General features: G+C 38.6%; 3 protein-coding genes and 1 long non-coding RNA gene across 4 annotated transcripts; 3 read left to right on the plus strand and 1 right to left on the minus strand.

Annotated features, from left to right (window-relative positions):
- Nucleotides 1-348: 348 nt before the first annotated feature.
- LOC135941891 (uncharacterized) lies at nt 349-1890 on the plus strand. The gene is made up of 3 exons (XR_010575024.1): nt 349-451; nt 1512-1702; nt 1761-1890. It is a non-coding gene; the product is annotated as an uncharacterized LOC135941891 (long non-coding RNA).
- Nucleotides 1891-5062: 3172 nt separating this feature from the next.
- On the plus strand, nt 5063-8406 carry LOC135943740 (uncharacterized). The gene is made up of 9 exons (XM_065490404.1): nt 5063-5075; nt 6090-6283; nt 6336-6451; nt 6567-6804; nt 6856-7020; nt 7343-7480; nt 7535-7679; nt 7735-7934; nt 8278-8406. The coding sequence occupies exons 1-9, from the start codon at nt 5063-5065 to the stop codon at nt 8404-8406; spliced, it is 1338 nt and encodes a 445-aa protein (XP_065346476.1).
- A 1924-nt stretch (nt 8407-10330) lies between these two features.
- LOC135943741 (zinc finger protein 271-like) lies at nt 10331-12101 on the plus strand. Its single transcript, XM_065490405.1, has 3 exons — nt 10331-10554; nt 10610-10704; nt 10768-12101. Exons 1-3 carry the CDS (start codon nt 10331-10333, stop codon nt 12081-12083), a joined length of 1635 nt encoding a protein of 544 aa, XP_065346477.1. The 3' UTR covers nt 12084-12101.
- Nucleotides 12102-14814: 2713 nt separating this feature from the next.
- Nucleotides 14815-15935, minus strand: LOC135943742 (putative ankyrin repeat protein RF_0381). The gene is made up of 2 exons (XM_065490406.1): nt 15818-15935; nt 14815-15755 (listed from the first exon to the last, which is right to left on the minus strand). Exons 1-2 carry the CDS (start codon nt 15933-15935, stop codon nt 14815-14817), a joined length of 1059 nt encoding a protein of 352 aa, XP_065346478.1.
- Nucleotides 15936-17943: the final 2008 nt, after the last annotated feature.

A 17943-nucleotide genomic window follows, 5' to 3' on the forward strand; every position in this document is an offset into this window, starting at 1 on the left:
AGCGCAAAGTGTTTTCAAAATTGTTAATATTTGAAGCACGTCAAGCGCGAAAATCTACTCAATATGATCAGTTTTTCCAGTTTTGACCGTAAAATATCGGTTTCTGTGTTAAAACACTTGGAAAAATCAGATTTCAAAGGAAAAGCAGCTGGCAACCCTAGCTCGCGAGCTCGCCAACGCCACTAGCAGCCAACTAGAAGGTGCATTCCTCCTCTGATGACGTCACAGCCGTATTGCTGGCTGTGTGTGACGTTACGAGCTTTGAAGTGCGCCCAGAGTCCGCCGCAGTCGTTCGCTTCGCTTACGCTTACCCCGTCTTCCGTGTTGGACCAGCTGCCGAGCTGCCAGCTGACCAGCTGTGTTTGTGTTTTGATTCTCTCGCCTTTAACGGGTGCGTAAGCGTGTTCGCTGGCCAGGCTTCAAAGTTTTAACGATTTCAACAGAAAACAAGGTGAGTTCTCAATAATTTTAACCTTAATTAAATTAACTCCGGTTAGCCTCACAATCAGTGATTATTTTAAACGTGTAGCCGGGTTCCTTTCGCCCGCCGATTGAATTCAAAACGTCTTGTTTATTTACTCCGTCGCAGCGGCCGGCGTGTTTCGCACCTCCTGTTGTCCTTATATTATAAAAAATTAGAACTGTAATTCATAAAAAGCTTTTTTTATAAATAATAGAAATCTGGATGTGCTCACTCGGTGACAGAGTTGAGCCATTCGTTAATTTCGAAATTTTAAATCACCTGATTGTGAGGTGGCGCAAGGTAAACAGTGTTGATGCAGGTTAGACAGGAGATTCTTTATTTACGCTGCGACGCTGCTTCGTTTCGAAGCAGAACGGATCGCTCCCCTTGATTTTCTAACTTGGGATGGGAGTCACAAATAGTCGGCTTGCCTGCTTGGCGCGATCAGCCACCAGCTCGCGCGTTCTTTTGTTAAAAATAATATGTTTGGCAGCTGCTGGCCTGCTTTGGAAGGGTTACTCATAAAAATAAACTCACATATATGAGGGCGAAAGAAATAAATTCAGTTTAGAGCCTAATACACCAGTCGTGTAAGCAGGCAACGAATTGTTCCGTAAAAAATTTGATTTTAAGGCACGTTTCCTCAAAGATTTGACTCTCAATCCTGTCACTGTACGTTTTTCAATTAATATGCTTTCTTTTGACGTGCTGAAAACCAAAATCAGTCCAGCCAATCGCCGTAGAATTGTGAAAACTATTTTTTTTTTTAACTTTTCCAACGAATGACTGGACTGATTTTGGGTTTCAGCACGTCAAAAGAAAAAAAATTAGGGGAAGAATGCACAGTCGCAGTTTGAAATCCAAGTTAGCCTCTCGTTGTGGCCAAAATTAAGATTCTAATGAGTAAAATTATGCTTATTTTGGTGGCAATTAACATTTTAATTTCAAATTCAACGAAAAATAGTTCCGTAAATAAAACATTCATCGCTTTGCTTACGTTTCTATATCAATTAAAATCTGTAAATAATAACACAAAATATTTTCACAGAGCGTAAGATCATCTTTAAATGATGGACGTCCCACCAACGATGCAAGCAGCGAACTATTACGAGAGTAAGAGAGCAGCGAAAGAGCTGAGGAAGCTAGAAAAAAAGGAGAGGAAGAAGGACAAGACGAAATGCTGGACCTTAAAGGAGAAAATTGACTTGCAGGTTGACGTCGCACGAATGTCTGTGCATGGTACGGAACGAATTTGAAAAAATTGTGGAGAAGAGGAAAATAATCAAAATTATTCCAGATGAACAGTTGGCCGAACTTCGCCGGATTATGTCCTCAGACAGAAGGTGTCCTGTCAAGGCTGACTGTATCGACATAATTGACCTAAGCGACTTGACGCTCAACCGGCTGCGACATTATGTCGAATCCCAAAGAATTAGTGAGTTTCATAAATATAATTTAATATTCAACAAAAAAATGAGCAACTCAAAATCAATATTCACACCCAATGGCTTTAATTACATAATTTATCCGTTCATAAATATTATTTTCATTTGATTTTTTTCAATTATTAGATCCGGCTTCAACCTCATCGGGCTCTGACTCTTTGATCCCACTCGAAAAGCAAGCACCGCCGGATACTCGAAATTTGGTAAACTACAGCAATGCTGCAGGTATCAATAAATGCGGCCCTGCGGCCTTTTAAGCGTGAAAATAAAACAGAAAGTACGAATGTAGGTAATTTCGACTCTTAAATACAGCTGAATTTTTTATATCTTTTGTAAGAACAATTGAAAATAAAAAATCACGAGTCTATCTACAAATTGAGATGTTTAGAAAACACATACCAGAAATATTCCACTAGGTTTAGAAAGTACAATATATTTATTCATAGAAGCTATAATGAAAAACAAAACTAATTTTATGATCGCACGTATCGCGCTCAACATTTTGAACGAAAAAATACCAATTTTACCTAATTAGACCCTCAAGAATCGATTAGTGTGCTAAGAAACTTCGTCAAAAGCCCGTAAATCCTGATAAGACATACATAGAACCCTTTTTTTAATTTCGTCATGACTGCACAGAGGAGTCATCAAGGCGCGACTAAAACTGCATATTAATTAGTGGTGTGGAGAACTTTGCATAAATTTTTTCAACAACTTCATTAAAAATCGTTCAATCTTTAGGAAATCAGGGCCGCAGAGGCTGTGATTGAAAATACTTCCAGCTCTTTGGTAACTGGTCTATTCGGACATTTATTGCAGATTTAATTACACAATCTTTCGAAGAAAAGTGAACTTAATTTGACCTTTTTAAAAAAATGTGAAATAACCTGTAAAATATTTTAATAATTTTTATTCTATAAATAATAGATTCAATTTGGGTGGGAATCATTTTGGGATGATCAATTTTCAAACCATAACAAGAATACTTTTGACTAGAATCCCCATTTTAAATTCTATTTTAGAACAAAAATCATCAAAGTGACGCTAAAAATGTAGTTGAGGAACCTTTTTAATTTTTTAAATACACGTTACTTCTTTAACCTTCAGGGTGGGCCGTGAGAAGAAGGTTGATTGTTGAGAGTTGTCACCTTTTCAACCGTTCAAAATGCTGAACTGCCATCTATTTAGCGTACAAAATTAATTTCTCTTTAAAAATCTTCTTTACTCGCACCTAAATGGCACAACGCTCCTCTCCAAGTCCAAATTTGTCGGCCACCACTTCAGAGACTCAACTAGGGCGACAGGAACCTAGAAATTATGGACAGATTTAATACTATATTTCCATCACATGTTATTTGTGTCTAACTGTTCCTGCCATAACCAATTAAGTCCGTGTCGACGACTTCCTCGGCCAATTCAGGTCCCTAGTTGATGATAAATTGAGTCTACAGCCACAATGACCACCTGGACAGCATGGACGCTTGAATCAAGGCTTCAGAGAAGCGATGTCTGGGCACCATTCATAGATCCCTACTCATTGTCAGAGCTGCAACATGATAGTAATTTTATTAGTATTTAACAAAGGCGAAATTAGAGCGGAGTATTAGATTCCATCGGTACTTGAAAGAGTTAATTGTTTGTACCAGTAGTTATACAGTAAAAAAATCACAAATATATGCTTTTAAACGATCAAAATGCAATTTTAAAGATCATTTAAAGTAAAAACACCAGTCTTTACATCTAGTTCAATATCAAATAATTTAACTATGTAGTGTACTACCCTGATACAATACGCATGCGCCTTGTCATGCGGCTATAGATCCGTTGCGTTTGTAAAAAAACACCCTATTTTTATGGTACCATGCGAAAGTTAAGACTATTTGAGGCTAAATTAACCCAGCCCAAATCAACCCGTTGACGAAATGTTGCTTTACAGCCTGCAAGCAAACTGCGCATGCGTCAAGTCGTGTTCTGTTTCGAAGCAGCGCGGCGACCAATCAGATGCGCCAGCTCTCTAGGCCACCTAGCGTCCATCTCTCTAAAGAGTGATGCTATCTCTGCCCGCGACGACCGCTCTGACACTTCAGTGTAAGTAAAGGAGAAGTAAAGTATCAGCTGTGATGCCATTGTCACCTCCAAGTATCTACTCTCCTTACCTTACACTGATCGTCGTGGGCAAAAAGAGCACCTTGTTTAGAGAGATGGACGCTAGGAGGCCTAAAAAGCTGGCGCATCTGATTGGTCGCCGCGCTGCTTTGCTACAAAGGGGCTGAGTGGCGCGGGGGTTAATTTAGCCTCAAACATCCTTAACTTGCGCATGGTACCATAAGAATAGGGTGTTTTTGCAACGGATAAAAAAAAATTACAAATACATACACTGAAAAATATCATCATTCACGATAACAACTGTAAAACACGCAAAATAAAGACCAGAACTTCATAATATATAAGTGAATGTTAACAATAAATTTTGACGCGTGTAATGAAAATATTATCTATCCATCCCCAATAACCACCGCGAGTATAATTATTATAATGAAAAGAGCACTACTTGGTGCAGCTTGTTCAATTAGTCTACATCGACCCTTTGAAGCAGAGTGGAAAAGGCGGGTTGTTTGAGCTATTATCATCACACAATCGCTCAAAAAGGTAATTCTTATTATTTTGCCTTGAATTTTTCTATAAATTCTTTGACTTTTCGCTCAAAAAGAGACGGATAGATATATTTTGCTCGCATAAATTTCGATTCGGCATCAAAATTAATTATTTGGCCAAAGGCCGACTGAATTTTTAAATTAACTAAATATTAATCAACGGCAGGGGGCGTTTTTAGGGGGCTTGGGGGTGGCGGGGGCAGCAATGGTGCCTAACATACGCAGAATTTTTGGCGAGTTTAGCAATCATTGATTTTAGTCTCTAGGACAAACAGGAGCCGAGCTATGAATTTTTAAAAACAAAAAAATATGGCCCCGACGATGCACCGCTTACTCTCAAATGAAATACAGTCCGATATCCTACAGCTGCATTGTTGGTTATTTTTTTAGCGTAAATAGCACCTGAGATATTAAGTTTATAAAGGGTACAAAAATCAGCGGGGTCCAAAGTCCAGAGTCCAGATGTGTAATAAAATTGGTTCACACTGCGCAGATCCAAGATGGCGTCTGAATGTGAGAAACATCTTTGGATTGCCGTACGAGTGTCAAGCGTTTGTTTTTACGATCCAAAAGACACAATTAATACAAGTAATGTCAGTATTTTGACCAAAACTTCCTTCTATTCGCACATTTTCACGCGCCGTACTCCACCGGACGCCATAATGAACGCATGAATCTGGCCCCCGCTGCTCTTGGCCAAAACGCAAAATAAGCAGCAATTTTTTCTCTAATAATTAACCGGCTCGTCTCACCGAGTTGACCCACCGTGACGACCTTTTTCAGGGTAAACCACCCTAAGATCGATCCCGGAACCACTTTTCGCGATTTTTCCAACGCCGCCGACTGATTCACTTCAAATGGTCTTTTAGTCACTTTTATTTGTTCGTTTCATTATGTGATTTCTTTGCTCATAAATACTCATTGTAAACTTCCCAATTTAATCTCAGATCTACATAATGGCAAGCACAACGATTCAGTCGAACTTTAAGGATCTCTGGGCTCAAATAGAGCCAGATGTGTTGAGAATTTTACGATCACAAACATTGACGTCCTACACGTTCATAAATTTCATGAACTCAACCATGTAAGTACATGAACAATTTGATCAATCTGCCTAAATAGATATCTCATTTGGGAAATTTAATCAAATTTTTAATTTCCAGCCAGATAATTATGAGAGAAAGCGACAGTGAGTTCATAGAATTTATTTACGCGAAAGCCAGGGAGCTTTTGGGTACTCACGTCAGAAATATTATGACATCTTTCTATGGAATGAGGAATGATTGTGGTTTGTTCTTGTCAAATTTCAACAAGCAATGGGCTCTTTACAAAAATGCCTGCAACAACCTGGCGCAACTTTACGAGTTAAAAATATAATTTATATATTAAATCATTTTTTCAAGCTTTGTCATGTCCATTAGGTCCGCTCAAGGAAATTCTCATAGAATTTGGTCCATGAGCATAAATGATATAGGTATTAACAAGTTTTTCATTTCCGATAACAAAAAGTTAAAATAATTTAAATAGGCCACAGAGTCTGGTACAACGCAATGCAGGAGGAAGATGGTTTCCAAGATTATCTGATGAAATCTCTGGTGAATTTGGTTGGCGAAATTAGACGTGGCAACCAGAACGAGGAGATCCTTCATGAAATGGCACTGGCTGTCCAAAATCTTTCCGTTATTTACAATCCAACATATTTGCAAGAGTCAGATGAAAGAGTAAGAATAAGCTTTAGTGTTATTCGATGTTTTTCTGACAAGATTCATGCAGGCTTTCGAGGACCTATTTCAAGAAGAGTTCATCAAACCTGTGATCCAAATGTACGGTGAAAAAATGAACAGCATCTTGACCAAAAACGCTCGAGATCAAGAATTGTGCATCATAGAGTGTGTGGCCGGAATTTTAAAATTGGATAAAGTGTGGATAGAGGCAGTTTTTTCAGAAGAGTAATATTTTCACTTTAAAGCTTTGGCAGTCTATAAACTCGGTATTTAATTTCAGGTCTGTTAATGATTTCTTCGTTGATATATTGGAAACATTTTTTGAGCCTTATAAACCTACAATACTGACAAATTTAGACCGATTCTTTGAAGAAGATAGATATGAAGCGCTCTCAAACTTGTACTTCATCTTCAAGGACATTAGCGATGGTGTTGACATGGAGAGATTGACCTCGAAATTTCATGCCATTGTCCAAAGAGAGACAAATGAAATAACGTCCAAATCCGCTGGAACTGATGTATGTGTTATTTTAAAGAATAAATACACGGTTTAATTATTTAAATTGTAGCAGCAGGTGGTAGAGTACCTCGCCAAAATGTACAGTAAAAAGTTTAAAATGATTGAAACCGTCTTCAAAGGAGACAGTAATTTCTTGGACCTCCTTAACAAGGCTGTAGCACCCATTTTAAATAAGAAAACTGATCCGTACTCTCCTTGCAAATCTCCTGAGATGGTAATTTTTAATTTAAACAATTAATCATGATTGTAAAACCACTTTTTAACAGTTAGCGAGATTATTTGACACTCTCATGCGCAACAAGGACCTTTCTGAGACCGAAATTCTGGAAAGATTTGATAATATTGGCCCTGTTTACCAAATCCTCCTGGAAAAGGATGTTTTTGAAAGATTTTATATCGTTTTGACCGCAAATCGACTCCACCAGAAGAGTTATAGGTCGTTAGAACTCGAAAAAGGACTTTTGCAACGATTGCCAGAGGTGATTACGAGAGCCCAGTTTGCTTTATTGATCAAATTATGCATATTTATGTTGAAGTGGGGGATCGGAGACCTAACCTTGAGAAGTAACATCATGACCATGATCGAAGATGTGCTAATTTCAAACAATGTGCTCGAAAATTTCAACACGACCAAAAATGATTTTGGCTTTGTATTTACCGCTCAGGTCATGAAAGTAAAAGTCTACTTCTACTTAGAAAATAACATATTCTAAATAATATTGTGCTAGACCCAAGCTTGGCCAATCCGCAGCACTGACAATACCCAAATCAAACTCTCTGGCGAGTTGAAGGTTGCATTGGACAAGTACGAAAGCATCCATAAGCACTTTTTAAACAATCGAAAGCTGATTTGGAATTACCTTCACAGCACAGGTACGATTTAAATTGAAAAGACGAGCATTATAATGAAATACCTATATTCCTGTAGCCGAAATCCAAATCAACTATTTGAACAAGCCCTATCTGCTCTCAATGAACACATATCAAATGGCAATCATGCTTCTATTCGAGGGAAATAACCACCTCGGCTTCATGGACATTAAAGAGACTCTCGCTATTCCTGACGAAACACTCGTTGATCAGCTCGCATGCCTGGTAGAAAGTGATCTCCTTGTTGCTCACCCAATGGTAAAGATATAATACAACCGACGATTTATTAATATCTAATTTTTAAAACGGCATATTTTTTCCTAGGTTTTCAACGCCACTTGCCAATTATCGCTGAATTTCGAATTCAGGAGTGGAAAGACGAGAGTTAAAATCCCAAGCATTCCAGCACATCGCGAAGCATTTTTAGAACAAACTCAAGATATGGAGACTGTCCTCCATCAAAGGCAATTTATCATTAAGGCTGCAATCATTAGATTCGCGAAGCGTCACTCGCCAATAAGCCACGACAATCTTTTCTCCGGGGTAATAGTGTTTTAAAAACAATTTATCACGCTGGATTTTAATATAATCTGGTTTCCAGGTGCGGAAAATGCTGGAGGATAAATTTGAGCTTGAAATTCCGGCGTTTGAAAGGGATACTGCCGATCTTGTTAACAGGAAGTACTTGGAACAGCACCTAAATGATAAGAAATTGTACAGATATCTCTAACCCTAACTCGTTTTTCGGATAGCTACGAACGCCAATGACTCTAAAAATTATTTAGTAGGTCTCAAAACTATTAACGGAGAATGTAGAGAAGCTGAATTTTTGTTAAAATGCACATCCAATAAATTTTCGAATGTTTTGCAGCAAATTTTGAACGATCTTTTACTGTGTAGTTCAGATTTTAGTTATTGAAGTGAAGTACTAAAGATCCTACGGCTAAAAAACCGTCACTTAAGATACAAGATCGTTGTTATTTAATTCACTGTGTGGAAGCAGAGATTTTCCGTTAAAATTTTAAGTGTTGCACAAGCATCTCAATGAAATTCAACCCTTTATCGGATTTTACAGGAAATTGGGCAATCTTTGGTGTCTCAACGAGTTTAGGTGTCAAGTTTGAACTCTACTTTCAACCCTGTGTGACCTTATTTTTCATTAAAAGTTTGTTTTCCTTTGATGCATTCAATATTTTTGTGTTCTAACTATGAGAGAATCTAAATTATTGGCGAACTGAGAGAAACTTCCTGACCCTGAGAATCAAAAACTTCGGACCGTCCAAAACGATAACATTTATAATGTCTTCATGAAGTGCTATTCTGATCTGAGCCATTTAGGAAACTAATTTTTACAAAATTGCTGGCTTTGGGTATTTCTATTGATTATTATTCATTTTGCTTAAACGAAAAGCTACATGTATTGAAATTAGAAATTTCGTAGAATATCGTTTATGTATCGCATTCGTGTGCACCTAGACGACAGAGATAAGTTTTATATTTTAAATTTAACTCACCGCTTTTGAAGATTTCGTCATAGCAGCAACATCAAAGCAAAAACCAATTTTCTCTCTGTGTGACACCTGCTGAAAACGAGTCTTGAAACGAACTGAGATGCCGTTTGCGACATTTTTGAAATGAATTAAAATCCGAAAGAATAAAAGAACCGCGTACTTGTTCTGTTTGTGTATGTTTTGGTCTTCTAAATCAGCTGTCAGCTCGGTGATGCGCCCCGCCCAGCCGCACTCTCTCGTATGGCGCGCCACTCACGTCATTGCGTTAATTCGAAGAAGTTCTGTAACCACTCACTGGGAGCAGGGTAAACGTTTTTTTTGTGCGTCAGCCAATCAGAAGCCTCCAACACAAAATCTGGGAAGCAAGTACTAGGAAGCTTGTTGGCTGGATGCAGCGCTCGACATGCCACCTGTGAGTAGCCGCAGAATTATTTACCTTTTTAGATCTCTCAAGACACGCGCCGTAACGAACAGGGGATGGATATGGATAGCGTGGCGACCAATTAGTTTCGTCAGCTCTCTTGGCCCCCTAGCGTCCATCACTCTAAAGACAGGATTTTTTGCCCGCGTCGACCGCTCCCACTTTATAGCGTAAGGAAAGGAGAGTAGATACTACCAGGGCTAGCAGGCGACAATGGCAGAAATACAAAAATAACACGATTCATTAAATCTCTCGAGTAAGCCAATCAGAATGAAGCAATCAAAGAGTGCTGAACGCTGATTGGTTGCCTCTGGAAACATAAGAGAGTTAAGACAAGGAGTTAATATCACAACTTGAATTATACAATTTTTAAGTATAAAACTCAATTTATCTAATGTCATGATCACACGAAAGTAGTTAATAGTTTAAAAAGTAAACAAACGATAAATACGAATCTGAAAAAACAGTTATCAGCATCAATAATTTCTTTTCCTTGTCGCACACTCCACTATGACTAGGGGGCGGAGTTATTGGTTATTGACAACAGCTGATTGTGAGTTATTTTGCAAGCACGCGACTTCAAGTTCAAGAGCAAGAAGCAAAAGATCCGTGTGGAAAATTTGTTTGTTTACGACTGCAAATCCAACGCAGGATCTGGGCATTGAAGATTAAAAAATAGGAAAGGAATTTCTTGGTAAGGGAGTCGCTTGAGGAGTCAAGAGATGAAGCTGCGAGGCAATGAAGCAAAAACTCCTATTCAAAAGCCACTGTGCAAACTGTGCGAGTGTCCGACGTCGGACGGCCACGTCCTCGCGTCGCAGGTGGACAGGCTCAAGCTGAGGAAATGGGCCATGGAGGTCATGAACCTGACGGAAGAAGACGAAAACTTGCCGGAAGTGGTCGAAGAAGACGCTTTGATCTGCTATTTTTGCATCTGGCATGCCGAGTATGTTTTTACGAGCTTAAAAATTGCAGTTTATTAATTTTGACACGTGTTTTAGGTTCGGGGATGAGTCTGGAGACGAGGCTGTTGCTTGGTGGCCGAAAAATCTTGATTTGGAAGAAAACGCAAAGGTGCTTCGGGAGAATTATTCAGGTACTTTGGAATTTTTAATAAAAAATATTCATCAGAGTGATATCTATTGTTTAAATTTTACAGTTGGAGAAGTAGAACAGTGTTGGGTGCAGTTGAAAGAGGTTGATCTCGCCAAATATGAAAAGAAAGTACCTAAGAAGAGAAAATTCGACATTGGCCTGGCAAAATACGATAAGGAAATCCCTAAAAAGAGGAAATTGGTCAGTGGAGTGTGTCTTTACTGCGGCAACAGATACAACCGACTGATGGTGCACGTCAAGCAGATGCACAAAGAAGCCATCAAATGCGGAATTCGGGGCTGCACGACTTACTTTCACACCGAGGAGGAAAAAGAGCAGCACATGCAGCAGGATTTACATGAGAAACCTTACAAACCACGAGTATGCAGCAAAATTCACTGCGAATATTGTGAAATCAGCAAATTACATTCCTCAATAAATATGTGGAGGTATCACATGAAAAGCGTCCATCCGGAAATTCCGGTGCGGTGCTCGCGCTTTCGCTGCAGAAAGTACTTTAAATCCAAATCCGAAATGATTCTTCACGTCAACTCGAAGCACAAGCCAGGAAGAAGTCAAGATGTGTACCAATGCGAGCAGTGCGATTATTTCTCCACCATGAAGGGTGATTTGAAAAAACACAAAGAGGCGTTGCACATGCCAAAAATTTTGAAATGCGACAGTTGCGACGACGCCAAATTCGGTTCGAAACAGCTATTGAATGTGCACTTAAAACGATATCACAATTTCCAGAAGTGCAAATCTTGTGGCCGGGACGTGGCTCGCGGACTCAAGTCAAATCACACGAAGACATCGTTTTGCTACAGATGCAAACGCAGTTTCGAGTGCTCGGGTTTGTATCAACTGCACAGGGAGAACTGCAAAACAACCACCTTTAGTTGCGAAGAGTGTGGGAAAACGTTCTCCTTTAAATACTTGTTGAATCACCACATATTAACTGTTCACACCAAAACTATGATTTTTTGCTGCGCCCATTGCGACCATTTTACAAATGAAAAGAGATTCCTGAAGGATCACATTGAACGCAAACATTTGCCAAAGACGGTTAGGTGTGAATTTTGCGACAGATTGTTTGCCTCGGAACCAATACTCAAGCATCACATGTCCGAGGTGCACAGATTCCTTCGCTGCGTCGAATGTGATCAGAAGATATGCCATCGAAAAATGATTAAACACCAGACCGTCAAGACTTGCCGCCGCTGCGAGTGCAAGTTCGAGTGCCAAGGACTTCTTGACAGCCATATTAAGATCTGTGTGCAAGAAAATAATAATGATTTCTATTGTGACATGTGTCCGAAATTTTTTAGGAAAAAGACAGATTTGTATGGTCATATTCTCAGGAATCACATTGTAAAATAAATTTTACCGTTTAATTAAAACGAATAGCGGCATTCTGAAAAATTTATAAAATCCATGTATTTTAAAAATAAAGCTGTATACAGAAATGTTGTAAATTCTCAAAATAAAATATAAGGGAAATCCAGAGAAACTTTCGCGAATTTTTTTTTATCATGAATAATTTAACTTTAATTTACAGAGGAAACAAACATAAATAAAGATGTGGAAAAAGAGTTGTTAAAGGTTAACTTTGCCATGTTTATTCCAAGCCAAAATTTTTATTTCATTGGTGCAAATGCAAAACAAAAACGTTGTTTGCACCATTTGCCAGATTTACCTTTATTTTACAAGATGTGTAGATGTGCCATCCACCCGCAGCCGCATTAAAAAGCGCGTACTTTTTCCCTTACGCGTAAAGAAATAAAAAAATTAAGTGTACGCCAATCAGATAACAGCAATCAAGGCGCGCTAAACGCTGATTGGTTACCAGTAAAAAACAAGAGAGTTAAGACAAGGAGTTATAATAACACAACAAAAATTTTCAGGCATTAAAGTATTAATCTAAAGCTCTGCAACTTCATGATATCATTAAATTAATAATTTAATTTAAAAGGTAACAAAAGATGAATAAAACAAGGATATAAAGTCACCGACCAGCTTGGAATTTTCTTCTCTTTGTCGCACACACCACTGAGAACGGGGGGCGGAGTTGTTGAAGTTGAAAGCGAAAACAGCTGTGTTAGCTTGTAAACAAGTGGCGAATCTGATTGGTCACCGCGTTGCTTTGCTACATGGTTTGCTATGTAAGCTGAGTATGCTCAAAAATCATTTTCGCAAAGGGTTCCTTGGGGTCCCAGGGGCTGAGTGGCAAGGGGGTTAATTAAGCCTTAATTATCCGCAACTTTTGCATGGTGTATCATAAAAATAGAGGGGCGAGAGGGGCTTTTTACAAACGCAACTGGTCTTCAAAGTTTTGCGGGAAAGAGATTTTCAGCCAGCATAAATGAATCTTTGAAGGAATCACGCAGCCTTAGCACAATTTTACCATTTAAAAAAATAAAAATAAACAGGCTGGTGCGGGTAAAAAGTTATATTAGAAATGTTATTATTAGAGCAATTCTGTAATCCTGTAATTGAAAATTGCCTGAATTGCATCGCGGGTTAAAAGGAATGAATCAGACGCCAATCATTTCTGTACTTGGGTTAGTATAGTTATTCGTGAATTAGAGTGAATTTTTAAAGAGGAATGATACTGGAAAAGCCTGGAAAATGCTTGTTGCCAATGCATAAACTCATCCCTTAGGATTCAGTTAAAGCCTAAATTGACCTAAGGAGCGCTGTAATTTTTTGAGAAAATTGGCTGCAAAGTTACCGTGCTTTTCAAATGGCAATGGCTGTCTCCTTACTTGAAATCCGATTTAATTTCAAAACCAAGAGTTTCCCCAATAAGTGGCATACACTGTTGAACAGATCTCGATGAGAGGAATCGGAATATGCCAAGAAAATATGTTCGAGCACTGTAAATTTTGGAGAAAATTGGCAAAATTTGAATTTTTATTGTAGGAAGGACATTTTTTTACTATTGCAAATTGTTGAACAAATTGTTTACCGGTCAATTGTTTAAGGTATCCAACAATTTAAATAATTTTCAATTGTTGCCCAGTATCATTCCACTTTAAGTGGATTTTTTTTTAAAAAATGTTGGACCTAGAAATTTAAACGGATTAATAAATGTTTCCAGTTAATTTTAAAGATGACAAGGAAAATCTTCCCGAAAAAAAACAGCTTGTTCGAATAATTCGAAATGTTAATGACATAAATTAATTAAAAACAATTTTTTTCGGAGCTTGAGCTTCCTCTCTTTATTCAATTTCCATTCGTACAAAAACACACCCACGCACACACTACAATTGACAGATTCTGCCGTATGTTGACAAAAGTATTAAATGCAAAAAGCAAAATAACTGACGTGAAAATATTAGGATAAAAGAGAACAGCTAGTATAGAACACTGGCTCTGTCTAAGATCCTTCCTAGCATATATACATTTTTAATTAACAATTTATTAAATTTTTAAAACTCAACGTGTAAGAATTGTAAAACAATTGAATTTTAATTGTAAGTTTTGCTGTTCTTCTACGTTTAACCGTCCATGACGCATAGATAATATCGTGTCGTAAAATGACACCTCGCGAATTATCCTCGGGTCTTCAATTCATGGGAGCAAAAGAATTTAGAATTTGCTTTCAAAAAAAAAAAAAAAATAAAATTATAAAAAAAAAATGTAACTGATGAACCATTGTGTCCGTTTGTCTGCTTTTAGTGAAGACCGTCTTTGACGAAGTTTCTAAGCACACCAATCGATTCTTGAGAGTCGAATTAGGTAAAGTGGACATTCGTCTGACCAAAAAGTGCAGTGTGACGTGCGAACCTTTTTCCCCACCAAAACGATGCGTCAGAGCTGGTGTGACCGAGGAGAGGCGTCACGTCAGCCGACAGTTGGCGCATGCCACCTCTGACGCATGCGCAGTTCTCATATTGTTTTAGCGGGAAAAATATCCGCCCCTTTTGGTCTGCAAAAATATCCACCTTACCTAATTCGACCCTCAAGAATCGATTGGTGCGCTCAGAAACTTCGTCAATGACGGCCTTTATTAGGTGAATGAACGGAAATTAGCATAAATATTAAGTTGCTCAGGCCCTCTTTTAAATCCGAAGACAATTTTCTTAATGAAGTGAGGCTGTAGTCTAGCTCATGGCTGATTTTGTTTTACGCTGGCCAGCCAGTCGATCACTTCCTCATTTTCAGAAAACATGGAAGCCAATGCAAACACGTCCATCTCGTCATCTAATGTCTCTTTGATCAGATCGCTGTTAAGTTCGTGCACTAATTTGGCACTATTTAGTTTGTTCAGCATCACGCAATAGTGGAGGTAGTTTTTATCGTCCTTCTTTATCGCTAAGGAAGCCTCGATTTCTATTAGGGCTTCCACAGCCTTCAGGTTTTCCTCTTTCAGGGCGTAATGGAGCGGAGTTTCTACAAAATCGTCGATTGCGTCCTTCAGATAATTCAACTCTGAGGAAAAATATCGGATGATTTCGTGTCCACTCTCCTTGTTCTTGGCAGCGTAGTGCAGGACGGTGGCATAATTAACACAATTGCCGACATGAGGATTCTGACCTTTCACCATCAGCCATTTGCACAATTCGACGTCGCCAAATTCTGCTGCCAAGTGGAGCAAAGTCCTGCCATCCTCTACAACCCCATTCAAGAATACTGTAATGTGTTCAATTAAGACTTCATTGCCCGCCTTGAGTGAATCCTGTACTGTGCATCTAATTTTGTTAATTAAAAGGGTGGTGACTGGATCATTCCTGGCTTTCAGGGCGTAGTGCAGCGGAGTTTCCCCTTTGTTATCTCTCTCAAAACAACCACACTGGAGGCTTAAGATGAACCTAACGATGCCCACTCCGTAGTTGTGGTTCAAGGCAGCAAAGTGCAAAGTGGTTGCGCCAGTTGTTTCGCACCTGGCGTTTAGGTTGGCACCGTTTTCCAAAAGCCAGCGGCAGAAATTCTCGTTGCAGTATTTTGCCGCGTAAGGAAGCTCAAAAACTCTTTTTCCAAGGGAAGACCATAATTTATTGACGTTGCTTATCACCTCGAATTCAGACTTTGCCGGTTTAGACTCATCAGCTAAAATTATTGAATATTTTTTAATCAAGAGAAAGTTCAAAAAGAGTACAGTTGATCCCTACCTTCGCTGAATTGTAGTATGCTGTTATACAATGCTGATAATACCACGGAAATCAACTGCTGTATCGTTAAGGATGGATCTGCTTTCGCATCATTTGGGTTCAGTTCCCTCTTTACCATCTTTTTTACGGCTATATAAATCCTGCAAGAAAAAATCGATTGTGAAAACGAGCTTTTTGGTTACGTGGTCAAGCCACGCCATTCACTATTATATTCAAATAGTCTAAAATTATGGAGAAAAAATTGGTCTCCCGCGGCCCGCAGCACATTTTGTCAGCCGCGCCAGTAGCTGACACCTGCAATAAAGCTCAGCTGCAGCTCCCGACCTTAAATTACGAGGCTGTGACACTTCTGATAATTTATCACATTTTACCACTTCCCTGACACCATCTAAAGACCTTCTGGAGGGTCCAATTAGGCAAAGTGGATATTTTTTCCGACCAAAGAGTCCAGCGCGACATGCGAACTTTTTTCCCGCCAAAACAATTTATACGTATTTGCGAGAACTGCGCATGCGTCAGAGCTGGTTTGAGCACTTGCAGAGAGACCGCCTGTACGTTTAACGTCTTTGTCATATCCAGCCAGCTCTGGCGCATGCGCACTTCTCGCAAATACGTATAAATTGTTTTGGCGGGAAAAAGTTCACTGTCGCGCTGGACCTTTTGGTCGTGAAAAATGTCCAATTTACCTGATTCGACCCCCAAGAATCGATTGGTGTGCTAAGAAACTTCGTCATAAACGGTCTTTAAATTATTCGTAGCTGTACAACTTCTGAAAATTTAATAAAAAAAAACAATTTTACACTTCCCTGATATCATTTAAAATAAAAATTGGAATAATATCACTTGCACGTCTTTTTGATGGGAAAGAGTAAAAAGGGACTCATTTAAACATTTTTAATTGTATATGGCAGCTGGTTATTATTATCAGTTGGTGAGTTGAGGAATGCGCATGCGATGAAATCACAAAAAGATTGAAATCAGCGCTCTGCCACTGCGAAAGAACCAATTTCATAAAGTCGTTGCGTAACTGCATGGTAACTGCAGCAATGGAAAGAGCTGTTACGCAAACACAAGACTTTTTACACATTTTACGTCACTTCGCCTTGCTTCTAAAAATGGATTGGACGGCGTAAGGTTACAAAATCCGGTCTGATCCAAAGAGTGAAGTTGCTCGCCGCCAACGATCATGCACGATTTTTTCAATTTTAAATTCGATTTCGAGGGCTAAGGATCAAGATAAAAAGAGGACCATATTAACTCATATCAAATCTTTTGTTAATTAAAAGATTTTCAACATTTTATGGTTATTTTCTTGATTTTTTTCAATTTCCTGCCTTTAATTGTATTCGATCTACATGCAAGATTAACCCTTCAGACTGTTTTTTTTACAATTTTCAAAATAAATCGTAAAATTCATAACTCAATCAATTTATTTCTTGAACTGAAAGTGAAAAATTATCTTCTCTCCACTGATATTTTTACGTTTTACGACTGGTGGTTGAGACTGGCCACCAGAAAACAAGGCCTAGTCATCGCCAACTGTTTTTGAATATCGATATATATCGATTTTTATCGTCTAAAAAACATCGATTGTAAAATATCGTCCTTTATAACCAATGTAAGGCCACAAAAATTATCGATAAACATCGATAAATATCGTCAGAAAAAATATCAATAATAAAAATCGATTTTTATTTGACCATGTCTATAAAAAGCAATTTTTTAGGGTGGCTATTTCCTAAAACAACCTTAAAAATTACGTAATGAACCGAGAAATATTTTTTTTGCTTTTTCATTACGTGTTTCTTGGTTTTTTGTGCATAAAATATTGGACGGCGTGAAGCTGATAACAACGTGCACTAAAATTCACGATAAAATTTACCTTTGCGTGATTGTCCCCCGCCCTCCTGCCGTTCGCACGGATGATCGGCCGGCGAACCATGATGCAGCAGAAATTTCGGCCTGTGAGCCCATTTTTTTTATATAAAAAATCACGAAAGTCGCTCAAAAACAACAAAGAAGGCTTGCGTGTAGAAAGAGACAAATTTTCTTACATCGTCACGAACAAGCCCAAGCGCAAAAATGAATAAAATTAAATTCAAAACTCACCTGTGAGGGTTAAGAGG

This window comes from Cloeon dipterum, chromosome 4, assembly GCF_949628265.1.
Source record: "Cloeon dipterum chromosome 4, ieCloDipt1.1, whole genome shotgun sequence".
NCBI classification, from domain to species: Eukaryota; Metazoa; Arthropoda; class Insecta; order Ephemeroptera; family Baetidae; genus Cloeon; species Cloeon dipterum.

Excerpts from the sequence above, each read along its gene's own strand:
- LOC135943742 (XM_065490406.1), bottom strand. The coding sequence starts at position 15,935 with ATGGTAAAGAGGGAACTGAACCCAAATGATGCGAAAGCAGATCCATCC. Across the intron at positions 15,756-15,817 it reads CATACTACAATTCAGCGAAG|CTGATGAGTCTAAACCGGCA; the intron begins GTAGGGATCAAC and ends CAATAATTTTAG.
- LOC135943741 (XM_065490405.1), top strand. The coding sequence starts at position 10,331 with ATGAAGCTGCGAGGCAATGAAGCAAAAACTCCTATTCAAAAGCCACTG. Across the intron at positions 10,555-10,609 it reads TTTTGCATCTGGCATGCCGA|GTTCGGGGATGAGTCTGGAG; the intron begins GTATGTTTTTAC and ends CACGTGTTTTAG. Across the intron at positions 10,705-10,767 it reads GCTTCGGGAGAATTATTCAG|TTGGAGAAGTAGAACAGTGT; the intron begins GTACTTTGGAAT and ends TAAATTTTACAG.
- LOC135943740 (XM_065490404.1), top strand. Across the intron at positions 6,284-6,335 it reads TGCAAGAGTCAGATGAAAGA|GCTTTCGAGGACCTATTTCA; the intron begins GTAAGAATAAGC and ends AGATTCATGCAG. Across the intron at positions 7,680-7,734 it reads GAATTACCTTCACAGCACAG|CCGAAATCCAAATCAACTAT; the intron begins GTACGATTTAAA and ends ATATTCCTGTAG.